The 19,471-nt window shown below is 42.7% G+C and overlaps 2 protein-coding genes across 4 annotated transcripts in view; one reads left to right on the top strand and one right to left on the bottom strand.

Moving 5' to 3' along the window:
* Positions 1-11,309, top strand: part of NFKB1 (nuclear factor kappa B subunit 1) — a 58,086-nt gene extending 46,777 nt beyond the window's left edge. For both annotated transcript variants that reach the window (XM_083835507.1, XM_083835506.1), the window contains exons 16-24: positions 2,857-2,971; positions 5,038-5,239; positions 6,301-6,470; positions 7,342-7,444; positions 8,308-8,429; positions 8,787-8,856; positions 9,198-9,370; positions 9,507-9,684; positions 10,414-11,309. In XM_083835507.1, the coding sequence (XP_083691633.1) occupies positions 2,857-2,971; positions 5,038-5,239; positions 6,301-6,470; positions 7,342-7,444; positions 8,308-8,429; positions 8,787-8,856; positions 9,198-9,370; positions 9,507-9,684; positions 10,414-10,601 (1,321 nt within the window). In that variant the 3' untranslated portion in view covers positions 10,602-11,309. The remainder of the gene's footprint in view (positions 1-2,856; positions 2,972-5,037; positions 5,240-6,300; positions 6,471-7,341; positions 7,445-8,307; positions 8,430-8,786; positions 8,857-9,197; positions 9,371-9,506; positions 9,685-10,413) is intronic.
* Positions 7-19,469, bottom strand: LOC310899309 (uncharacterized protein). 2 transcript variants are annotated; one of them, XM_083835595.1, is made up of 6 exons: positions 16,481-19,469; positions 14,366-14,475; positions 14,208-14,270; positions 12,997-13,157; positions 11,819-11,904; positions 7-703 (listed from the first exon to the last, which is right to left on the bottom strand). In XM_083835595.1, the coding sequence occupies exons 3-6, from the start codon at positions 14,254-14,256 to the stop codon at positions 679-681; spliced, it is 321 nt and encodes a 106-aa protein (XP_083691721.1). In that variant the 5' UTR covers positions 14,257-14,270; positions 14,366-14,475; positions 16,481-19,469; the 3' UTR covers positions 7-678. The 2 variants fall into 2 exon arrangements, with proteins under 2 accessions (XP_083691721.1, XP_083691722.1); XM_083835596.1 differs by lacking the exon at positions 7-703 and adding an exon at positions 7,451-7,621.
* Positions 19,470-19,471: the final 2 nt, after the last annotated feature.

The raw sequence follows: 19,471 nt of genomic DNA, 5'->3' as shown, positions 1-19,471 counted from the left end.
AGTCATTGCTGGCAAGGACCTCTGCTTGCTGGCCTGAAAATCACCTCTTTGATGGCAGTCAGTTTGTCCCATCTCCTGTGGGTGCTGGTTGTGGATTACAGCACCACTCAAATGAACATCAGTCAAATGAACACCATTCCCCTTTCTGCTGTTTGGGAGAGGTACAGTTGCAACTTAGAAATCTGTGCTGCTTTTGCAGAAAAAAAGTTGCTTCCATCACAAAGTTTGTTCATCCTGTACCCCTCAGAAAATAACCTGTGTATGAGAGTGTGTCAAAGATGTTGTGAGTCTGCCTGCCTTCTTTTTACTTCCAATCATCGCAGTGTGAAGTGCTGTGCTCACGTCATGAGACACAGCTGATGGGGATCATCAGCTTTGTGCTGAAGGAGAGTGGCCTGCTTTTTATTCCATGCAAATCCTTAACTTTTCATAGGGAATTTTAAGTTGCAGATGTGCTGGGAGATGTAGAAGTAATAGCTAGTGGGTCCTTGCTGCTTTTCTCCCACTGACACCAGTTTCTTCCCAGAGGACTGTATTTTGTTCTTGCTTGTGTCTGTAGTGTACTGTTGTCTTCCACGAGATTGCATGGATGTTTGGGGGGTGCTTTGCTGCTAATATTTCCTGTCCAGTCCTTCAATAACATGAGCTGGAGTAGAAATCCATTTTGCTGCTCTACAGCTATGCACATTTTGTGGGACTCGAACTGAAATACAGCAAGGATCAGATTATTAGTAGTTATTTAAAAGCAAATTCAATGGAAGTGATTCTGAACACAAACAAAGATAACCTCTCTTGGGTAAGCAAGTGACATTTTCACATTGTCACTGTTTTAGCTGGCAGGCTTTGAGCAGCCCCTGTGCAATCTCTTATGTTTCCTTAAATTGCAGTATTTTGTACAGTAGAAGCCCTGTAAGCCTTAAGGTCTCTAACTAGACGGAAAATTACAAGTGACTGAAACAGGCCTACCCTACTGTTTGATTATGCTGTGAGAGGCTACTACTTTCACTCTGCTTTCGGTGAAAACAGGCCTCAGATTACTGATAAACAGCATACGTAAATACTGCAAAATCACAGCTAGCTACTTGCTTTGCTTCCCAATTGGCAACCTAATGTCTGCTTTGAGGAAAGCAGCAATATAGATGAGGCAGGTGCTAGCAACAAAGCCTGCTAGCACTTGGGACAATACAGCTTCTGTGTGTGTTTGTGGTTGTTTTTTTATTTGTTTTTTGGAGGGGAAGGAGTATTGATCTCAGTCCTAGCAAGCAGGACCTACATTTAAACATCAGTAAGGTGCTACCCAGATTTGGATTTGCAGGGCATTTCAACAAAGTCAAAGTACTTAATCGTGATGATAAATAGTTTCAAGATGTACCTGCAAGTATGCGAGGCTCAAGCTCATGTGACCTTTCTCCTGGGAAGGAGTTTAGTCTATGAGCACGTAATACATATAAATTATTCTGCAGCTATTTAACAAAACAAAAAGTTTCGGTGACTGCTTTGCAGCTCTCTCACAGGAGCTGTTAAAAAAAAAAAAGCCAAATTTCATAAATCAGTTCTGCCAAACATTCATTTTAGTCATTAAAATTTTGTGGCAAAGACTATAAATTTTTTGCTTAAGCCATTAAAGAAATGTTGCTGACAACAGTTTTGCTGATCTTTCATCAGAGTAGTCTTGAGGGAATGAAAATACCTTCATTGGGACCCTGTGTTGTGTTTTATGGCTCTGAGACAAAATACATTAGCCTGTGATTAGCATATATTTGCAGTGAGCACGCAGCAGCACTCACCCGCTGTTACTGCGTTCGTACCAGTACCACCGATCTCGTGAAGTCCGAGGGCATTATGACACTTTGCCTCCACGGGGCTAAATTAAAATATTTGCTTCAGGAAAGAGAAGTAAAGGCAACAGAAGAGCAAATTGTTTCTAAGGTGAGATGTCCTGTGCTGATGTTGCGTGTCTCCAGCACTACGCTAAAAAGAATCTAGAGGCTGGCCACATCAGATAAGGGAGAGCTTGGTAAGGTATGTTTCAAAACAAAGAGCATGGCTTTGAAATGACATCTCAAGGGAACGAGACAAATCGAGCTCTTGTGTAGAGGGGCGATGAGATTCACAACCTGCTTTTCTCCTGGCGGTGTTTTGCATGGCCAGCCACTCTGGCTGGAGCTGGCTCTAGAGCAGAAAACAGGAAAGGCTGCTGCGTCAGCCCAGTAGAAGTGGAGCCTTGCTATGCAGAGTAACTCACGTCCTAAAACAGTTTTTTCCTTCAACATGACATCTCTGGCCACTGCTGCAAATCCTGTGGCTGTTAGTCACCGGGCCCAAGGCCCTAGTCATTTTCTGTTTGAAAAGGAAGAAAAGAAAAACCCACAGAGCTGGGGAAACCCCCAAGGGAAAATCTGCTTGGGTGGTAGAGACTTGTGGAAATTCTGGAGGAAGGTTTTGACAGTAAGAGATGTTCATGCCCTGTGTAATTCAAAACATGAAGAAAAAAAAAAAGGCACAAAAACTGGGGATTTCAAACAAGTTCTGAGACAATTCTTCTTACATGATAAAAAGATTTTACTTATTAGACTAGTAAAGTCATACTCAGGACCCGCAAAATCCAACCTGATTCTGCTTTTGTGATTGAAGAGTTAAACACAGCTATGATCTGACTAGCCTTTTTTAATACTAGGATTCATTTTAGGTGCTGCTTTTTAGTGCTGGATTCACAACTTCTAATAGTCAAATGTTTCTATCAGAATTCAGTCAGATGTACAACAAAATCTTAGATTTTATAGAATACATTTGAAAATACTTAAATAATCTGTTAAATATCTGAAAATAATCTGTTTGTTTTTTTTTTTGTTTCAGTGTCCTTCATTTAGCAATTATCCACCTTCATACAGAACTGGTTAAAAACCTCTTGGACGTGATCCCAGATTTGAATTATAACGACATTATCAACATGAGGAATGACCTTTATCAGGTATGCTGTTGTGGTGGGATAGGTGATGTTGATTGTTCTGCCAGCAATAATTGTGCTACTTGCCGTCTTATTTTTCTTCTGTTTATTGGAGTGAGCCCAGATCAGACTGTAACGCAAACCAGCTGAGAAATTCACAGAGGAACACAGTGACACATTGTAAGGTGGTGGAAGAACAGGAGCATGTTTTCACTGTTTTAATTCATAACTCCCCTTGATGTTGAGAGAAACATCTCCATGTGTTTATTTTAGGGTAGACCCCAAATACTAAGTTCTTCAGACTATGTCTTCATTATTTGGCTTCTCTGTTATTAAACCAGTGGTACAGATTACAGACAACTCCGGGCTCTTTTAAACTTTTTAACATAGGATAAGTCAGGATGAGTTGTCGGTTGCTGTGAAAGCTGTAACAAACTCTGCCCTTCCTGTAGCCCGGGTGGTACCTGTGCCCGTCATATGAGCACCAACATTTCCCTTTCATTTCTTGGTTCACAGTGTATCAGAAAACAAAGAAAAACATCCCCATACCTTTTACCTAGTAGAAAAAGACCTCTTAGCAGCCTGGCACAGTTCTCTCTCAACTTGATCTAGGACACAGTCCGAGTTTTTTGTATTGTAACTCAGATGGGCTTTAAAAAGAGCTGTGGAAACCTGCCTGTAAAAGAAACTCTTTTCAAGTGTGTGCACCATTCAGTTGTCCCAAAGGGAGCCAGCTGGACTTTGCATGGCAGCACTCCTGACATTTGTGCCGTTTCCTTCTGTTCAGCTCCAAGCTGTAAATGGCAAAGCCAGGACTTTATGCTACACAGATAATCCCAGAGGGTTTATTTTGACTTTTTTGTTCTCTTTCACATTTCATTTTTATGTTCACATAAAGGAAGTTTGAAATATGGAAGGCAATGAAAGCAAGAAGATTCTCAATTGAATTCTGTGTGCCCTCTGTTTAACAGAAATAGGAAGCAAAGCTGTGCTCCATGCAAGACATAAATCTAACTGCCAGGACCTCTACAGCTGTTCTATTTCTACTTAAACCTCAGGCCAGTGATGGGAGGAAATGTAGGTTTAAGCCAGGATTTTTCTTCTCTACAGATATTCTGAAAGATGAATCCTACACGTATCCTGTAAATTCAGTAATTGCAAATGTGCTGGCAATTCTGTTAACAAACACAAGCTTATTGTACGAAGCTGGAATTAGTCCTTTTTATTAGGCATATCTGTTAATGTCAGAATAATAGGACAGAGATGGAATCTCGTGCGTTTTTTCAGATTATATTAGTGTTAGGAATATGATTTCCCAAACCTCACTGGAACGCCTTACTGTTAAATACATACATCTTTGACAGTGTTACCCATGATGCTGTTTACTGGCAAGATGGTCAAGAATGCAGTATACAATCAACATTTGGAAATACTTGAAACCTCTCAGCCTGAGATCCTCTCAGTGCTGCAGGTGTCTTTGTGCAAAAATGGAAAACCTGCAAATAGAATCAGCTAGCTAGGCGAGATGCTGTGTAATCTGCACTTTGACTAATGCACAGAACAGCAAGATTTTTTTCTGTCTAGAGTCGTTTTAAGGGATACGGAGATCCTAAACCCATGTCTCAGAACCTGCTTTTTAGGAACAAAATTAGAGCATGGTTTAGTGAGAAAGGCAGACTTTAAGAGGTTCTAGAAAGCACGTGGACTTCCTCTGTAGTAGGAGCTTGGCTATGGGGCAGCTGGAAGCAGGGTTACAGCACCTGGGTACAGGGATTATCCCTGGGACATTTCCCAAGTCCTTTGCACCGCAACTCCCAAAGGGCCAGGTCAGTCCCCTGGTCTTAGAGAGTAGGCAACGTCTTTCTTCCTCCCAAAGTCTGAGTGCTGATGGCAGCAAGGTGGCTTTTATTTCAAATAAAAACCCTATCTGTAGTGTACAGTAGAAAAAAGTACGTGCACAAACTTTTCACCTGTGTGAGCTTTAAAGTGGAGTAACATCTCACACAAGGAGCTTTTGTTGGGTTAAGAGATCTCTGGTCAGTGTTGTGGCTGCTGCTCATCCTCTCATGGCTCACTTCTGTCACTTCCAGACCCCCTTGCACCTGGCAGTAATCACAAAGCAGGCAGAGATGGTGGAAGACTTGCTGAAGGCTGGAGCAGATGTCAGCCTTCTGGATCGCCACGGTAATTCTGCCCTACATTTAGCTGCTGCTGAAGGAGACGACAAGATTTTGAGTCTACTCCTCAAGCATAAGAAGATACCTTCAATGGTCGACCTCTTCAATGGTGAAGGTAGGTGAAGGATGACAGCTGTGTTTTACGCTTACCTACTAGACGAGCACACCACCATTTCTGAGAACGGTGCTTGAAAATAGCACCTTCCCCCTTTGTGCACACAATAACCTTTGCTTTTATATGCCTGCAGTCACAGATGAGAGAACAGAGATGTATAGGTTTTCTGGTTACACAGAACATAATGATTGATAATGTCCATATTATACAGTATGGATTTGAACTTTTTGTTACTGTAGATATTTTAATCTCACAGAGTTTCAAGCACTGTGTTCCTTCTGGCATGCCTTATATAAGCACTGCTTAAACATCCTCCCCCTGCCCCCCAAAAAAGAAGTGGTTCCTCCTCTCTAGTGAATGAAATCCCCTCAAAAATAATTTCTGGACTAGTGTCAAGTTTCACACCTAGCACTTTTTGACCATGCAGAATTAGAGCTTATAAAATACCCACAAAGACCCAAGTCTCCCACTTCTCAATGGCACAGGTCATTTCAAATTAGTACTCTTGCACTAGATGGTAAAATGTCTGACGTAGAGTGTCATTATGTGATTTAAAAAAAACCTGTGTTAAGTTCCTCAGAAGGGTTATTTATTTTTACTTTTTTTGGTTTTTTTTAATATAAGGCTTTATTATTCTCTTTTTGAGCCACCACGGTTGATTATGAGGTGATAGGGCTGTCTGACCTTACAGAAGCATCAGTTATTCCCCAGAATATTTCTCGAAGGGATTTAATCTCCTTTAAGGCAACAAGATGGTCTAGGTGAGCTCTTCAGTTCCCCCCTTCTGTTCCACCTTCCAATTTGCTTTTTTTTTTGTGTATGGCATTGAGTCACCATCAGCAACACAACTAGTTCCAGTTTATGCACAAAGAACATTTTTATTAACACCATCTTTAGTACATAGACAAGCAAAGTAAGTCACTTGTGCTCAGGTAGCTACAGTAACTCTCGGTCATGTTACAGACTCTTAAGGTATGCAACCACTTAAAATCTGATAATTCTGACATTTCTGTACTTGTCAAATATTAATGCACACGACGAATGGGTTTTGCGTTGTGTAGGTCTCTGTGCAATTCACATGGTGGTGATGGCAAACAGCATGTCCTGTCTCAAACAACTGATTGCTGCTGGAGTTAACGTCAACGCTCAGGAACAAAAATCTGGACGAACTGCATTGCATTTAGCTGTTGAACTAGAGAACATCCCTTTGGCGGGCTACCTGTTGCTTGAGGTGAGGGCAGAATTTCTTTCTCCCAGGTCTTTTCAGTTATGTATTTTAAAAGTCACAAAAATATGCCAGTGTTTCTGTGGAACAGAAGTAATGCTTTTCTCTGTTTATTGACGTGAGTGCCTAAATTGGGATAATGGCAAAATTATTGCTGACGTTATTATTACTTGTTGAGCGCTGCCGATGAACCTTTTGCGTAAGTTGAGGAATGCAGTTTGTGACCCTGACCTGACTGCATGTGCCATGTTTAATTTGCACTGCGTAACCCCAGCAGCCCACGAACCCACTCAGGAACAAGTGAATCACTTAGCATTGCCAGGTGGAATGCGTATACAGATGTGCACAGAGAGATAGCTGTGTGTATCCATAAATATTTGTCTCATCTCTTTAACACCTTGAGCTTAGCGCGTTTAATTGTGCACACCCACCGCTCACCGCGGTAGCTCTCCTGGGTATCTGCACAGATGTGCTGCTACGGGCCTGTCTGCTCTTCTCCTGAAGGGCAGTGGGAAGGCAGAGTTCGGCGACCTCCGAATGTTGCGGGTAATCAGATAATAGTTTTATTATTTTATTATCTGATTATTATTACAGGATGCAAAGTGGCTTTTGAATTTTATCTACCCGACCTATTTGGGTTGATACGCCGTGTCTCCTGCCGTAGTTCTAAGTGTACAACCACCATCTATTCTTGTGTGCAAAGAGTTGTAGTTACTTTCTAATTCCTTCTTTTCAGACAATGATTAGAGTTTTTATGCAAACAGGTGTGGAATGGTGCTTATTTGCACAGTAGCAATGTTTATGGAGACACGAGTCTCTGCAAGTGTATTGTATAAATGAATAGCACTTTTCTTTTTCTCTTGCAACAACAACTTAGACTGATGTAGACGTGAACAGCACTACATATGATGGGACAACACCTCTTCACATAGCAGCTGGAAGGGGCTCTACAAAATTGGCAGCAGTTCTCAAAGCAGCAGGTATGGAATCAGATATTTGCAGGAGCATTTTGTTTAACTGTGGCAGTTCAGGGTAGGAGGCTGCACACAGAAAAGAACGGCTCAGAGCAGAAGACAGATATTAAAGACGGAGGTTTGTTTCTCCACGGGGAAGTCCTACTTTCAGGTCCTCTGCTACTCTTTAGCACCATCTAATGGCTAAAAAAGGCAAATTAGTTAGTCATGGAAAAAAAACCTCCCAAGCACTCTTGAAAGCTTTCAAGCATGTCTTGTGTATTTTTTTTTTCTATCTGAAGAAGCAGAGACCTTGTTACATAGTTGGGATATGGGTTGGACTGCTTTAAAGACAGAAAGAGATTACTGAAACATAAGTTTGTTAGTGTCTTCTATTTCATATCACTGTGGTAGAGTTATTTTGAATATCTAGTGGAGCATTTTTTCAGTTCTCTTTAGACCCTTAATACCTGAGTTTTCTCCTTTGACGCAGAAGTCCAAGCCTCCCACTGCTCTAACTGGGTGCTTGGTCTTTTAATAATATTCATACTTATCTCTGACACTACAAAAAGAAGCATCACAACACTGCTTCAGGACGTACACAGTCCCATGAGCCAAGAACAGGACTGGAAGTCAGTTTATATAATCAAAATCTTTCTTTGGGCCTTAACATGCTGCTTGCCATTTTTTTCCTATCTATTTAACAGAAAGTAGCATTTTTACAGGGATGAGACAGTATTTAACTTCAGCTGATTGAAAACATTGTTTGCTGACTTAAACTGTGTTTAGCTTGAGTAGCTAAATTAGCAGATTTGCAATTCAAAACTTAGAATACATGTTTTAAGTATTGAAGCATTTTCTTAGGAGTTTCTTGCACCCTTGTTTTCCAGGTGCAGATCCTCACATTGAGAACTTTGAGCCACTGTTTGATCTAGAGGATATGAAAGATGATGATGATGATGAAGGAATAGTACCTGGGACAACACCACTGGATATGGCGTCCAATTGTGAGGTATGTGATCTTTCCTCTGTTTTGTTTTGCTTTTTTTAAGTATTAGATGATAGTTCAGCTCTCCCCCCACCACAATTCCTTTAATTTCTTCCACAGTCATTTAAATGTTTACAAACTATGGGAACACCTGAATTGACATCAAAAATAAACTTACTGAGCCACAAAAAAAAATAAAATATGAAAATAATAAAAATGAAAATAAAAAATGAAATACTACTGGGATTGTACTGGAAGAAAGCCCCACTTTGCAGACTACTTTTGTTGAACAGGATTGTATAAACAATACACTGTGACTTGTCAAGATAATGGACAAATAACCAGGTTTTGCTAAATACTGACTTTAATGTATTCTCTTAGGTGTACGACATATTAAATGACAAGCCTTACAAACCAGCAGCAGCAGTTTCGAAGGACTTACTGACACAAGGTATCATCTGTAAAGATAATTACTAGAGGGATATTGTTAAGTTAACAGCTGAGTACTGAAAGCATATTTGCAGAAGAAATAACCCCACCATTCCTTGTAAGTGAGCTGGGGAGGGAGAAGAGGGATACCCTTCCCCGTACACACATCCTTAGAATGAGCATGATTCTGTAAAGAGGTAGGTCACAAGGACACAAGGTACTAAATTTTCAAGATTATACCAATATATTAGTAAACCCCAATGGACACTAAAATAGATGCTCTTTAATTTGGCTTTGTTTCTGCTTAGAAATGAACTGGTGCATGATTCGTATAAATAATAAACATATTTCTCTGTTCCCCAGGACATATAAGAGAGCTGAATGAAAGCATCAAGATGCAGCTTTGCAAAGTATTGGAAGGACGTGACCCAAGCAAAAACTGGTTTACTCTAGCACAAAAGCTGGGCCTTGGCATACTTTGTAACGCCTTCAGGTTGTGCCCTTCCCCATCAAGAACTCTGCTAGATAACTATGAGGTAATGTGGCTGTTACAGGTTATAAAGAACACACTGCTGTGTGCTGAGCGTCGTCCTCCTGCACAGCGCGACAGTGCGGCCCGTTGGTTTTAGCTAGCCTGGGTGGTGCTGAGCATCTGCTGTTGTCTTCTCTTAGGTTTCTGGTGGTACAATTGAAGAGCTGAGTGCTGCTTTGAGACAGATGGATCACACGGAAGCCATTGAAATCATTCAGAACGCACAATCCATCTCGCAAAGGCAGCCTCACCAGGAGGACAACACCATAGAAGCTCTTCTTTCATCATCTCCGCCCACCTTTGCGAAGAGGGACACAGGTAAAATTGACAGCAAAACATCACGAGTTTCAAACCATTTTTTCTCGCCCTGCCTGGCCATGTTAAGTAACGAAAACATTTGTTTCCTCCTGCTGCCCTGTTCAAAGGCCAGTTCTGCTGCCAGCACCCTAATGTAGACATTCACGCTACATGCAAATACTGTAGATAGTTCTGGTGGAAAAAAGCAAACACAGTAACTCCATCCTAGTCTAACCTTACGCTTTATAGAACATTGTTTGTTCAGTCATGGAATGAGTGTTCACACCTTTCAGAACTGTGCTTGTACATATTTGCCTCTTTAGCTTAATTTTACCCCTTAGACTCTTTAACCCCTTAAAGAGGGGTTCTGCTGCTTTGCAACATGAATGGATTGCATTATGTATTTTATTTTTTTAAACAGCTGTTTTGAAAAATACTACTGAACTCTGTAATATGGTGACCACTGTTTGAGTCATACCGAGACCTCATCACACCTTCAGCTTGGATAGGGCTCTCTTGCAGTCAGACACTCCTTTTGGGGATCTTGCACAAATGACTGCTGCTGCTGATCACATGCTCTGGTCAACTAAAAACATCCAGCTCAGCTTTTCCTATTGCTATATCTAAAGCTACAGTTATTTTCCTATACAAGAGCTTTAACCTAGTGGGTTGTATTCCTCTGTTTTTTCAGGACATTGCGGAAGCAAAGCAAACAGTAATGCATTTCCCTTCTCTCTCTGTCTCTTTCAGGTGAAGTTTATAATAGCAAATTTCAAGACAATGAAAGCACATGCGACAGTGGTGTGGAGACCTCCTTCCGCAAACTGAGCTTTACTTACTCAGACTCTCTGAACAGCAAGTCATCAATAACACTCAGCAAAATCAACCTCGGCTATGGACATGAAAGCTCAGTGCAAAGCAATTATATAGCTAACTAGCAATACTCAATTAGCAATATGCAGACACAAGAACAAACGTGACATTTAGAATTACACCGGCACCATCCCAGCCAGAGGGAAGTAAATTCACAACTAAAAACACTCTGGAGGAACCACACACGAATCTGAACCAATGGGAACTTCAGTGTGCAACGCCTGGCCATTGCTTCCTTCCTCAAGTGCATTTAATTTTATCCACTTAACAAGCCACGTACCAGAACCAGGGCTCTACTGCCACACCAATACACGGGACCAGACACTGAATGACTGACGGAGCTCTCCTGGCATGTGAGGATTTTCTTTTATAGATGAAAGTCACTCCTTGTTAAAGCATAATAGCAACTCACTTAACACAAAGAGGTAAGGCACACAGAGCAATCAAAGGATAGTTTCTAGCTGCTCCCTTCATAATTTTTGCAGCACACTTGTCTGAAAAAAAACTCATAGAATGACTGGCAAAGAAAAATCATGACTTCAATTGCAGCAATGACAACTCAGAGAGAAAAGAGAATGCTAAAGCAAAGAATCTTGTATAGTTCAAATAATGTATTTAAACCTAACTTTTGTGCCTCTTATTCAAAAAAAAAATCAAGTTTGGCATTTTCCTACTTGTAAATAGTTTTTTATATCAGTTCCTTTCAAAAAAAAAAGTGTGCTTTTTAAAAGCTTATTTTTATTTTACTTTTATAATAAAAACCCAAAATGAAATCCCTTGTCTACACTTGCTGTCATTTTTACATCTTTCAAATTGAGTTACTGAAGATTTAGCATTTCAGTTTTAGGAATTGATATAAAAATAAGCTGATTTCACAGTACTGAAATAAATGAAGGGTAGAAAGCCACTTGTCTTCAAGCTTGAGTATCTTTTACAGGGTGAGACCAGGAGCATCAGCTACTGCTGAGCATCTGTGCTTTGGAACTAAGCCTCTGTTTGTGGTCTTGGTTAGATCTCTTCGCGTAATTATGGCAGCACAGAGCCATTTATACTGAAACCAACTTTGGAGCATCTCAACAAAACCATAGCGATGGTTCTTCCTTGGGCTATCTAAAAACTCTTCTATGACTGTGTTCCTGAGCAGTGTTTCTTTTTGTTTCATGGTAATTGCGGTGAGTGAGGTGGTGAGTAATGCTTACAGATGTTGGCCCTACTAAGTATACAGAACAGGCATCAGATTTCATTATGAGAATGCAAAGCACCGTTACACCGTACCACTTACTTGCAGTCAGCTGTTTTGACACAGAGGTGGAGCGCTGACAGTGGTGTTCTTGGTTCACAGCAGTCTTCAGTAACCTGGTGTAGTTCCTGAGAAAAGTAATCAAAATAAGCCTTGAGAATTTTTACTTATCAGTATTTGCTGTAATGAATTAAGCCATGGTCAGTGAAAAAAAAACTTGTGAAATAATTTCATATTCAGCTGAATTACATCCAGACAAACAGGATGCAGAACAGCAGAAAAAACCATGCTTTCTTTCAATTGCCATCTGTATAACCTACAGATGCAGTGTCATAGGTGGGTGGATTTTTGTTCAATGAATGTAGTTGTCTGTTGCATTCCAACTGCAACTATTTTTTTATGCAGAAACAGTAAAAGATCTCATGTCCTGGGACTGGAAAAGCTTTTTCAGCCCTATCAGAGTTTCTGAGTCAATGTACCTTCTACTGTCACGTTATTTCCAGCACAGCTCGGGGGGGCGGCAGAGACTTCCATCGAGGTTTCTACAACCTTGCAGGTCCCCAGGGCAAGCTGTCTGGTGATGAGCACCTTTTGCCTTACTTCTGGCCCTGCTCTGCTTTTAAACCAGCAGAAGATGCTTGGGTCTGTATTTTCTTACGTACTTCATGGCCAAATGCTGCATAACTGTTATTCATCAGGTGAGTGATCATGCAACGAACAGCAGGAGAGCTGTCTGAGGCCCCCTATATTCACATACTGTAAATGACATGCTAGTTTCTTTCCTTGCAGTCCCTTTGAAGCAACTCTGTTTCAGTCTATTTAACAAAACAGGCTTCAGACCTTTTTTTTGTTTTTGGTTTAGCTATAGAAAAATATTAATTTAAAATCATTCTCACTAACTCAAACAGGAACACTAAACTTCTCTGTGACAGAGTAAGGTCACATAATACAGCAGATTTTCCCACCTCCTTTAACTGGAGGCACTTTACGTATGTGCTGCAGCCATGCAGTTTGTCAGGAGTAGGCAAGAGCAGGAGGCAGAAGCCACCAGCAAGCACAGGGCACACTAAGTGTCCTGACACCTAGTAGGAGACGCATTTGCTTCTTTTTGTGTCGTTCCAGTCCGGCAGAGGGAACTTAGCAGAGCACCCGCTGTTTACCTCAAGCAGCTCAGTTAAAAGAAAATGCCCATACACGCAGCTTTGTGCTTTCTGCCTTACCTTTATCCCTGTTGGTACGTGGTCAGCCTGTACGGGGCACGCTGCCTTGCGCTGCTGGCACCTGGAAGGAGGCCAGCACCACACCGGGGTGGGAGTGCCAGAGCACACTGCTGCCTCCTTGCAGCCGTGAGGAAGAAGCAAGCACACAGAAGAACCGCGCTCTGCAAGAGAAAGTACAAGCAGTGCAGACAAGTCTTAACAGAAACATGTAAAGCTGCTGTGTTCCTCATAATAATTAACTACTACGAGAGACTGATATGCCTCATTCACTCCCCTCAGACACAGATTTATCCTTACATCTGGAGCAGAAAGAAGTGCTACTCCTGTTTCCCAAGTGTGACAAAATAAACCAAAAAAACAGGCCTGCAAGAGCCCGGGAGCTCACTGCCCAAGTGCTCCTGTCTAGAACTGGGTTATACAGAAACCTGTCTCACTCGGCACAGTAAGTTCAAGTGTGGACCTCACTACACCCCGCAGGCCTAGGTGTTGTCCCCATCTACTCCATAGTACCTCTGAGGAAACAAGAGGTTCTGGGCTACAGAAACAAGGCCCACACCGCAGAGCTCTCTTCTAACATCACTGTGCAGGAAGCCTGCTGTGCACAAACAAAACACCAGAGGTATGGCCAAAACGCATCAACCAACAACTTCAAACAGATCCTAACAAGCCTGCATCGCCGTTTTGTCCCTCTGAGTGCTAGTCACACTTCTCCTTGGCAGAGAATGCAGAGATTGATCTGGAAATGCTTGCAATGCTCTAAGGGATCAATACCAAAAAAAGACTAATTAATTAAGCTTTTTCTCCTGGTCCATAGGGAGACATGACCTTTGGGCATCCTCAATCAAGTTTATTATTAACGTATATATAAATTACACTGAGGATCAAAATCTGAAATAATTCTAAACAATCTGCACTTGTGGTAATTGGGATCTGGTACATCATTTTGCTACTGTACTACAGTAACAGACACCAGAAACTTGCGGAATGGAGCAAAAATAAACTGACAACAGAACTCTACACATCTTCTCTGCGTTTGGTGTAAAAAGGACTATTCAGAAAGTTCAACTGACCTTTATTTTTTAGAGTCACTGCCACAGCTTTAAGTTTCCAGTGCCGTCTTATGATGTATTCAGAGACTTGAAAGCTAAATGTGATAGCGGAAAGTTATAGGCAACATTCAGAGATTCTGTAGACTGTGGAGAGGATCTTACTTGCATGTAGTGGTATAGGAAGCATCTTTTCTCCCTTCTCTTGGCCCATGAAGTGCTGTTTACCTGTGTTCAAGGAAAAAGAGCAACTCTCCCTCCCTTGGAGTGACAAGAACAATGATGACCATTCATTAGCTCAAGATACAATGATCAACACTCACCCAACAGCTTCCAGCTCTTCTGGAGCACACTCGTGTTAAAGTAGAGCAGTTCTGGAGTGACCAACAAAGGCTTTGTCCAAATTTTTGCTGGATTCAGAAGATTCCTACTGCTACAAGCAAAAACAGTACAAGTTAATCCCAGAAGATGCTTTTCTGTATTTAGGGTTATGAAGTAGTCTGATGCCCCACTTAGAGCTATGCTGCAGTATGTACAAAGCCTGTAGAGCTTTTAAATGAGTCAATGAGAAAACCAAATGCTGTAAAAAACGTTCAGCCATCCATTTACCCTCACTGCTTTCACAATACAGAGGAGTGCGGGCAGATTTGTGGACCACTGCACCCTGCAAACACTTGAGACTGACAACATCAGCTACCCATGGCCTAGAGCGGCAGCTGCCAACACTCCGGGTGAATCAGCACGCACACACACACACCTCCACCCCCTTCTGGTACGCTCTGGTTAACAGCTACTGTTTGCCAGAAAGACGGGAGCATGACTAACGATTCGCTTCTCCTTCAGATGTGCGATCACCTTCCTATCTTTTTGTCTTCACCATCCCAGGCGAGAAACACGTTTGGCCACAGCACAAACTGGGAGCTGTGGCCAGAACGCCTCCCAGCTGAGCAGCAGGCAGCTCGGTACACGACGCACAGCACATCGCTGTCCTGAGCACTGGGCTTGCCTCCGGGAAGCTCCTCTGCTGTCCTCAGCGCCTCAGCAGCCACCCGGCCAGGCAGCCCCTGCAGCCGCCCCCTGCCCTACCACGAACGCGGAACAGCTCCTAGCAGGAGATCCAGCTCTCCAGGAGCTCTTTCACAGGAAACCACCTGGGGGCTGGCTCACACCGCTGCTCCTTTACAGCTGTTGGGGAAGTGAGCTGAAGCCTGCAAGGCCGAGTGCTTAAATCCTGGTACACTCACGTGCTAGCGGACAAAATCAGTGGGGCAGCGTGCCCAGCATGCCAGAGCATTACTGCTTAGCTGTAACTGTTTACCGTGGGATCGCTATAAAGAATGAACAGAGACAAGCTGCAATGCTGGCAAAAGCCCGAAGATTACAATGTCTGCAAGGAGCTACCAGAGGCCAGCACTTCAGGTTTTGACTTCTCACCACTCTAAAGAAAGTTTCAGCAGTGGTATCTCAACAGCACGCTTCCACCAGGCCAACAGCTCTACGTTATTTGGAGCTCCTGTGCTGGATCACCCAGCCACTCACCAGCCCAGATCCACAGCCCTTCTACCCTGCGGTAACGTCCCTTCTACCGCAGCCACTTCCTGACAGTAGGTCAGGTCACCAGCCAGCCACGACGTAAAAATCTACACAAAGGAAGAGCACTACTGCACTTTTCTTGATGGGCTCAGTGAGAGCAATTTCAAGATCAGTTTCCAAGTCCAGAGCAGACTGAAGATAACTGAAGTGGCTCTGCTACAAATCTCCAAAGGCAAAAGGGGCCCTACAAGAAAAAAACGTGCTGAAGAAAGACATGCCTCTAAAGCAGAAAACCCATCCAGGCCCCAAGCTAAGCAAACAGCAGGTAACACCACAGACTGACAAAGAGCTCTGCACTTAGGGAGGGATTCTAGATACACACTTCTTTCTTGGAAACCAGTTGTAGAAAATCCAGAAAAGCTTCCAAACAAGTGTTTGTGGTAAACCAGAGCAAAATAAATCTTCTTGTGTGGCAGAAATTATCAGCAGAGAGGTGCCTTCTGCAGCTCTCTGACCATCAGACAGACCTTTTCTGCAGGTCCTGAATGGGTTCGGAGCAAAATCAGTGCCAGAGACCAGTTTTGGGACAATGAACTGATCAGCATCATAGAGCTTTCTACCAAAACCTGTCTCAAGTTGTGTTGGGGAAGGGTATTTGTTCCTGCTGAAGGGGACTCTGACTGCTGCTTTTGTCATTTGCAGAGAACAGCCCAGAGGGAGCCCGGTGGGCAAAAAGCTTCCACCCTTCTGTCCATTAGCAAAATCCATCAGCACGAGCTACCCCAGCAACCCCTTGAACAAAGAACCACAAGACTGCATCTTCAAAGAATACTAATGAGGCTATTCCCCTCTACTGTTGCCACCAATATTTTGAGGACACTGAGGACAAGCACCATGGCACTTACCAGACGTGTTTCCTAGTCCTCCTGCTGACGATCCCCAGCCCATCAGATACACCTGGCCATACAAGCACAGCTGAGCAGCAGCAACAGCACTCAGGTGGCTACGGGTGATGTGAGATACGATGGATACTCTGAAGATCTCCTCATTGTTGCATTCCTGTCTTTGCCCTGACCTGAGACAAAGGCAGAACAATGTAATTAAGTACGTCACAGTATGGAACAGCAAAAGTACTGAGGGGAAATGGACAACCAAGGTAGATGTTACAGCCACTGCTGTGCTGGGGAGAAAGGAAATAGCACCTGTAAATGCAAACCTGCTGCTACACCGTTAAACCAAAGGAGTATATTAAAGATATTAAGACAATAATGGAAGGGAACCTCCCCCATTGATTCTGCTTTCAGACCAGGAATTTGGCTTAAGCAATCACAAACCTTTGATTACAGTGTGAATTCAAGTTTTCTAATGAGAAAGAAAGGGCACAGGCTTTAGCGAGCCTCTGACCTTCAAAAATAATAGCAAATAAAAAATTCTCTTAACCTTTTTATGCCAATACAGTAACTGAAAACAAAAATAGCAAAAAGCATCTTACAGAAGAACGCTCTTCTGTATACCATTGCTGATGGGCACAGGTTGCACAGCCACTTCATTCAGTGCTGAAGAACCACATCATATTCTTTCATGATTTTACCTGAAATTCATGGCAGGTTAAACAAGTTCACAGCTATCCAAATTCCTGGTTGATGGCTTCTACAGATCTGAAAGATCTTTATTATGACTCTGAAACTTAATTTTTATTCCAAGATGCACTTAGAACAAATATCATTGGTCTAAAGATAGTCCTTTCAATATCCTTTGAAGTAATTCTGTCAGATTTGTTTGACACTATTGTCATTTTCAAACTCCAGCTAGATTTCCTGGAGACATTTCTACATCAATGCAAGACAAAGACATTGACCAACCTGTTCTTTTCCCAATACTCTGCAGTAATATTTATTAATAATATTTATTCCGTCTTTTCTGCACAGCGGCTGCATTCTTCCATCCTTACCTTATCCGGACTCTGTTGTTGTTTGGATCCCACTTGATCCCAGGACACTGCAAAAACTATGTATTTTTCTTATACTGTTGGCCCAAGATGCCTCTCGGGTAACCTTTAAGTGCTGTCATTGTGTGTGCGCATTTTCTAACTGTTCTGTTTTATTCAGGGCTATCATTTTCCCTATTTATTTTATATAATCCATAAATACTGGCACATACACACATGCACATTTTGATTACTTTTGTGTCTTCTTTTAACTAGAACAACTCTTTAATCAGAAAAGCTCTCCTTAGCTGTTCTGATTACCTAGAAAAGCATTTGTAAGAACTTCCATTCATCATTTCCCTTTTATGTCCAAGTTTTTCCCCCTTGCTCAGGACTAGGTCAGTTTTGGTTAATGAACCATCCAAAAACAGCCGCAGATTACCAAGCATCAGTCAACACGCTCATCTGTTTGCCATTAAAACTGCAGTCACTGCAACAAAGCAGCTCTTCATTTCAGATTTTTGGACTGACCAACAAATGGGACACACAAGCACCCTCCTCACACTTGCTCCAGACTCCAGCATGAGCAGCACACGTCACCCGCACGGAGCTTTCACTGCGACGGCGGACAACCCCAGCACAGTTTGGTCAAGCACTTTCTGCTCTGAAGTGCTGATTCTGCTCGGTGCTGTGCAGGACAACGCGGCTGCACTGTGGCAGGTTCCCCGTGGAACCCCAGCTGCATTTCAAACCACGTCAGACACACAAGGCCAACGTTCAGCAACCTGCCTGCGGCACAGCTCCACAGCCTGGACTTCATGACAGCCACATCTCCAGCTTTTGGCTGCACAGACTGCTGCAGCCCCCTACCCTGAAGCACATTTTCTTTGTATCAAATGCCCATTTCCATAGGAGATCAAAACATTTAAAAAACAACTTGTTCAAAAACAGAGTAAAGGGTGAAGCACTGTTACTCTGCATGGCCTAAGGAGCATAACATGCCACCAGATCTCATCATGAGTAAACACTGTCTTCTACTGGGAACCCACACACTGAGATATTTAAGATATTCAGGTTTCCCTTTGATGATATCCATATCATATTTTAAAGGTAACACACACACAAGAGGTTAAAGAACGCAGAACAAAACATAAAACCTAATTATGACACAATTTGCTTGATAAATGAAACGAAGCCAACCCCTCTGGAAGGAGAGGAGGATCAGCGTGAGTCACAGGCCACACATGAGGGATACTAGGAGGTAACACAACAGCTGTGCAGCGATGTGTGAGTGACAACAGCAGCCCCTGCACTGTGCCTGTCGTAGAGAAAAGGGAGCCATTTATAACTCTGTGATCCTCACACATGACCATTTCTTCTCTCTACTGCCTCCTTTCTCTTTGCACTTTTGGCCAACTCTTCTCCTCTCCCTTTTCCCACAGCCAGGCACGCCTCGTACCACGCCACATTATCCAGGATCCCACACAACAGCAGAGTCTCTTCCCTGACAGCTGCAGTCACAGACAAAGCAAGATGCAGAGCTCTCAAGGTTATTGGTCAATGTTGCATGAGAAGAGAGAAGAAAACAAGCCTTATATTTGATTCCCCTTTGGAAAGCGGGAACAGATCCTGCTGATGTCTGACCAGGCAGCCCAGATGTCAGGCCTAGCTGGACGCCTACCTTGCAGGAGGCAGGCAGAACACCTGCCCCGAGTGACTGCCATAGATCCGAAGGGACAGGACTAGCAGGGATGAATCAAGTGGGAAAAGGGTGAAAAAAGGCAAAAAGGCATCATCCAACTCCTTTCATGTGCCGGTGGAGGTGGTCTCAGCTTCACTCCCTGTCCTTCCTCCTTACCCCCAGGATACCTTGTGATTATCCTACCATGAAATTCACTTCTGAGTATACTGAAACTGGAAAAAATAAGGGTTTTTACAAACAGGGTGTGGAGGTACGTATTTGTCCTGC

The sequence above is a fragment of the Anser anser genome (genome assembly GCF_964211835.1).
Source record: "Anser anser genome assembly, chromosome: 4".
Classification (NCBI taxonomy): Eukaryota; Metazoa; Chordata; class Aves; order Anseriformes; family Anatidae; genus Anser; species Anser anser.
This window is presented reverse-complemented; position numbering and strand designations above follow the sequence as displayed.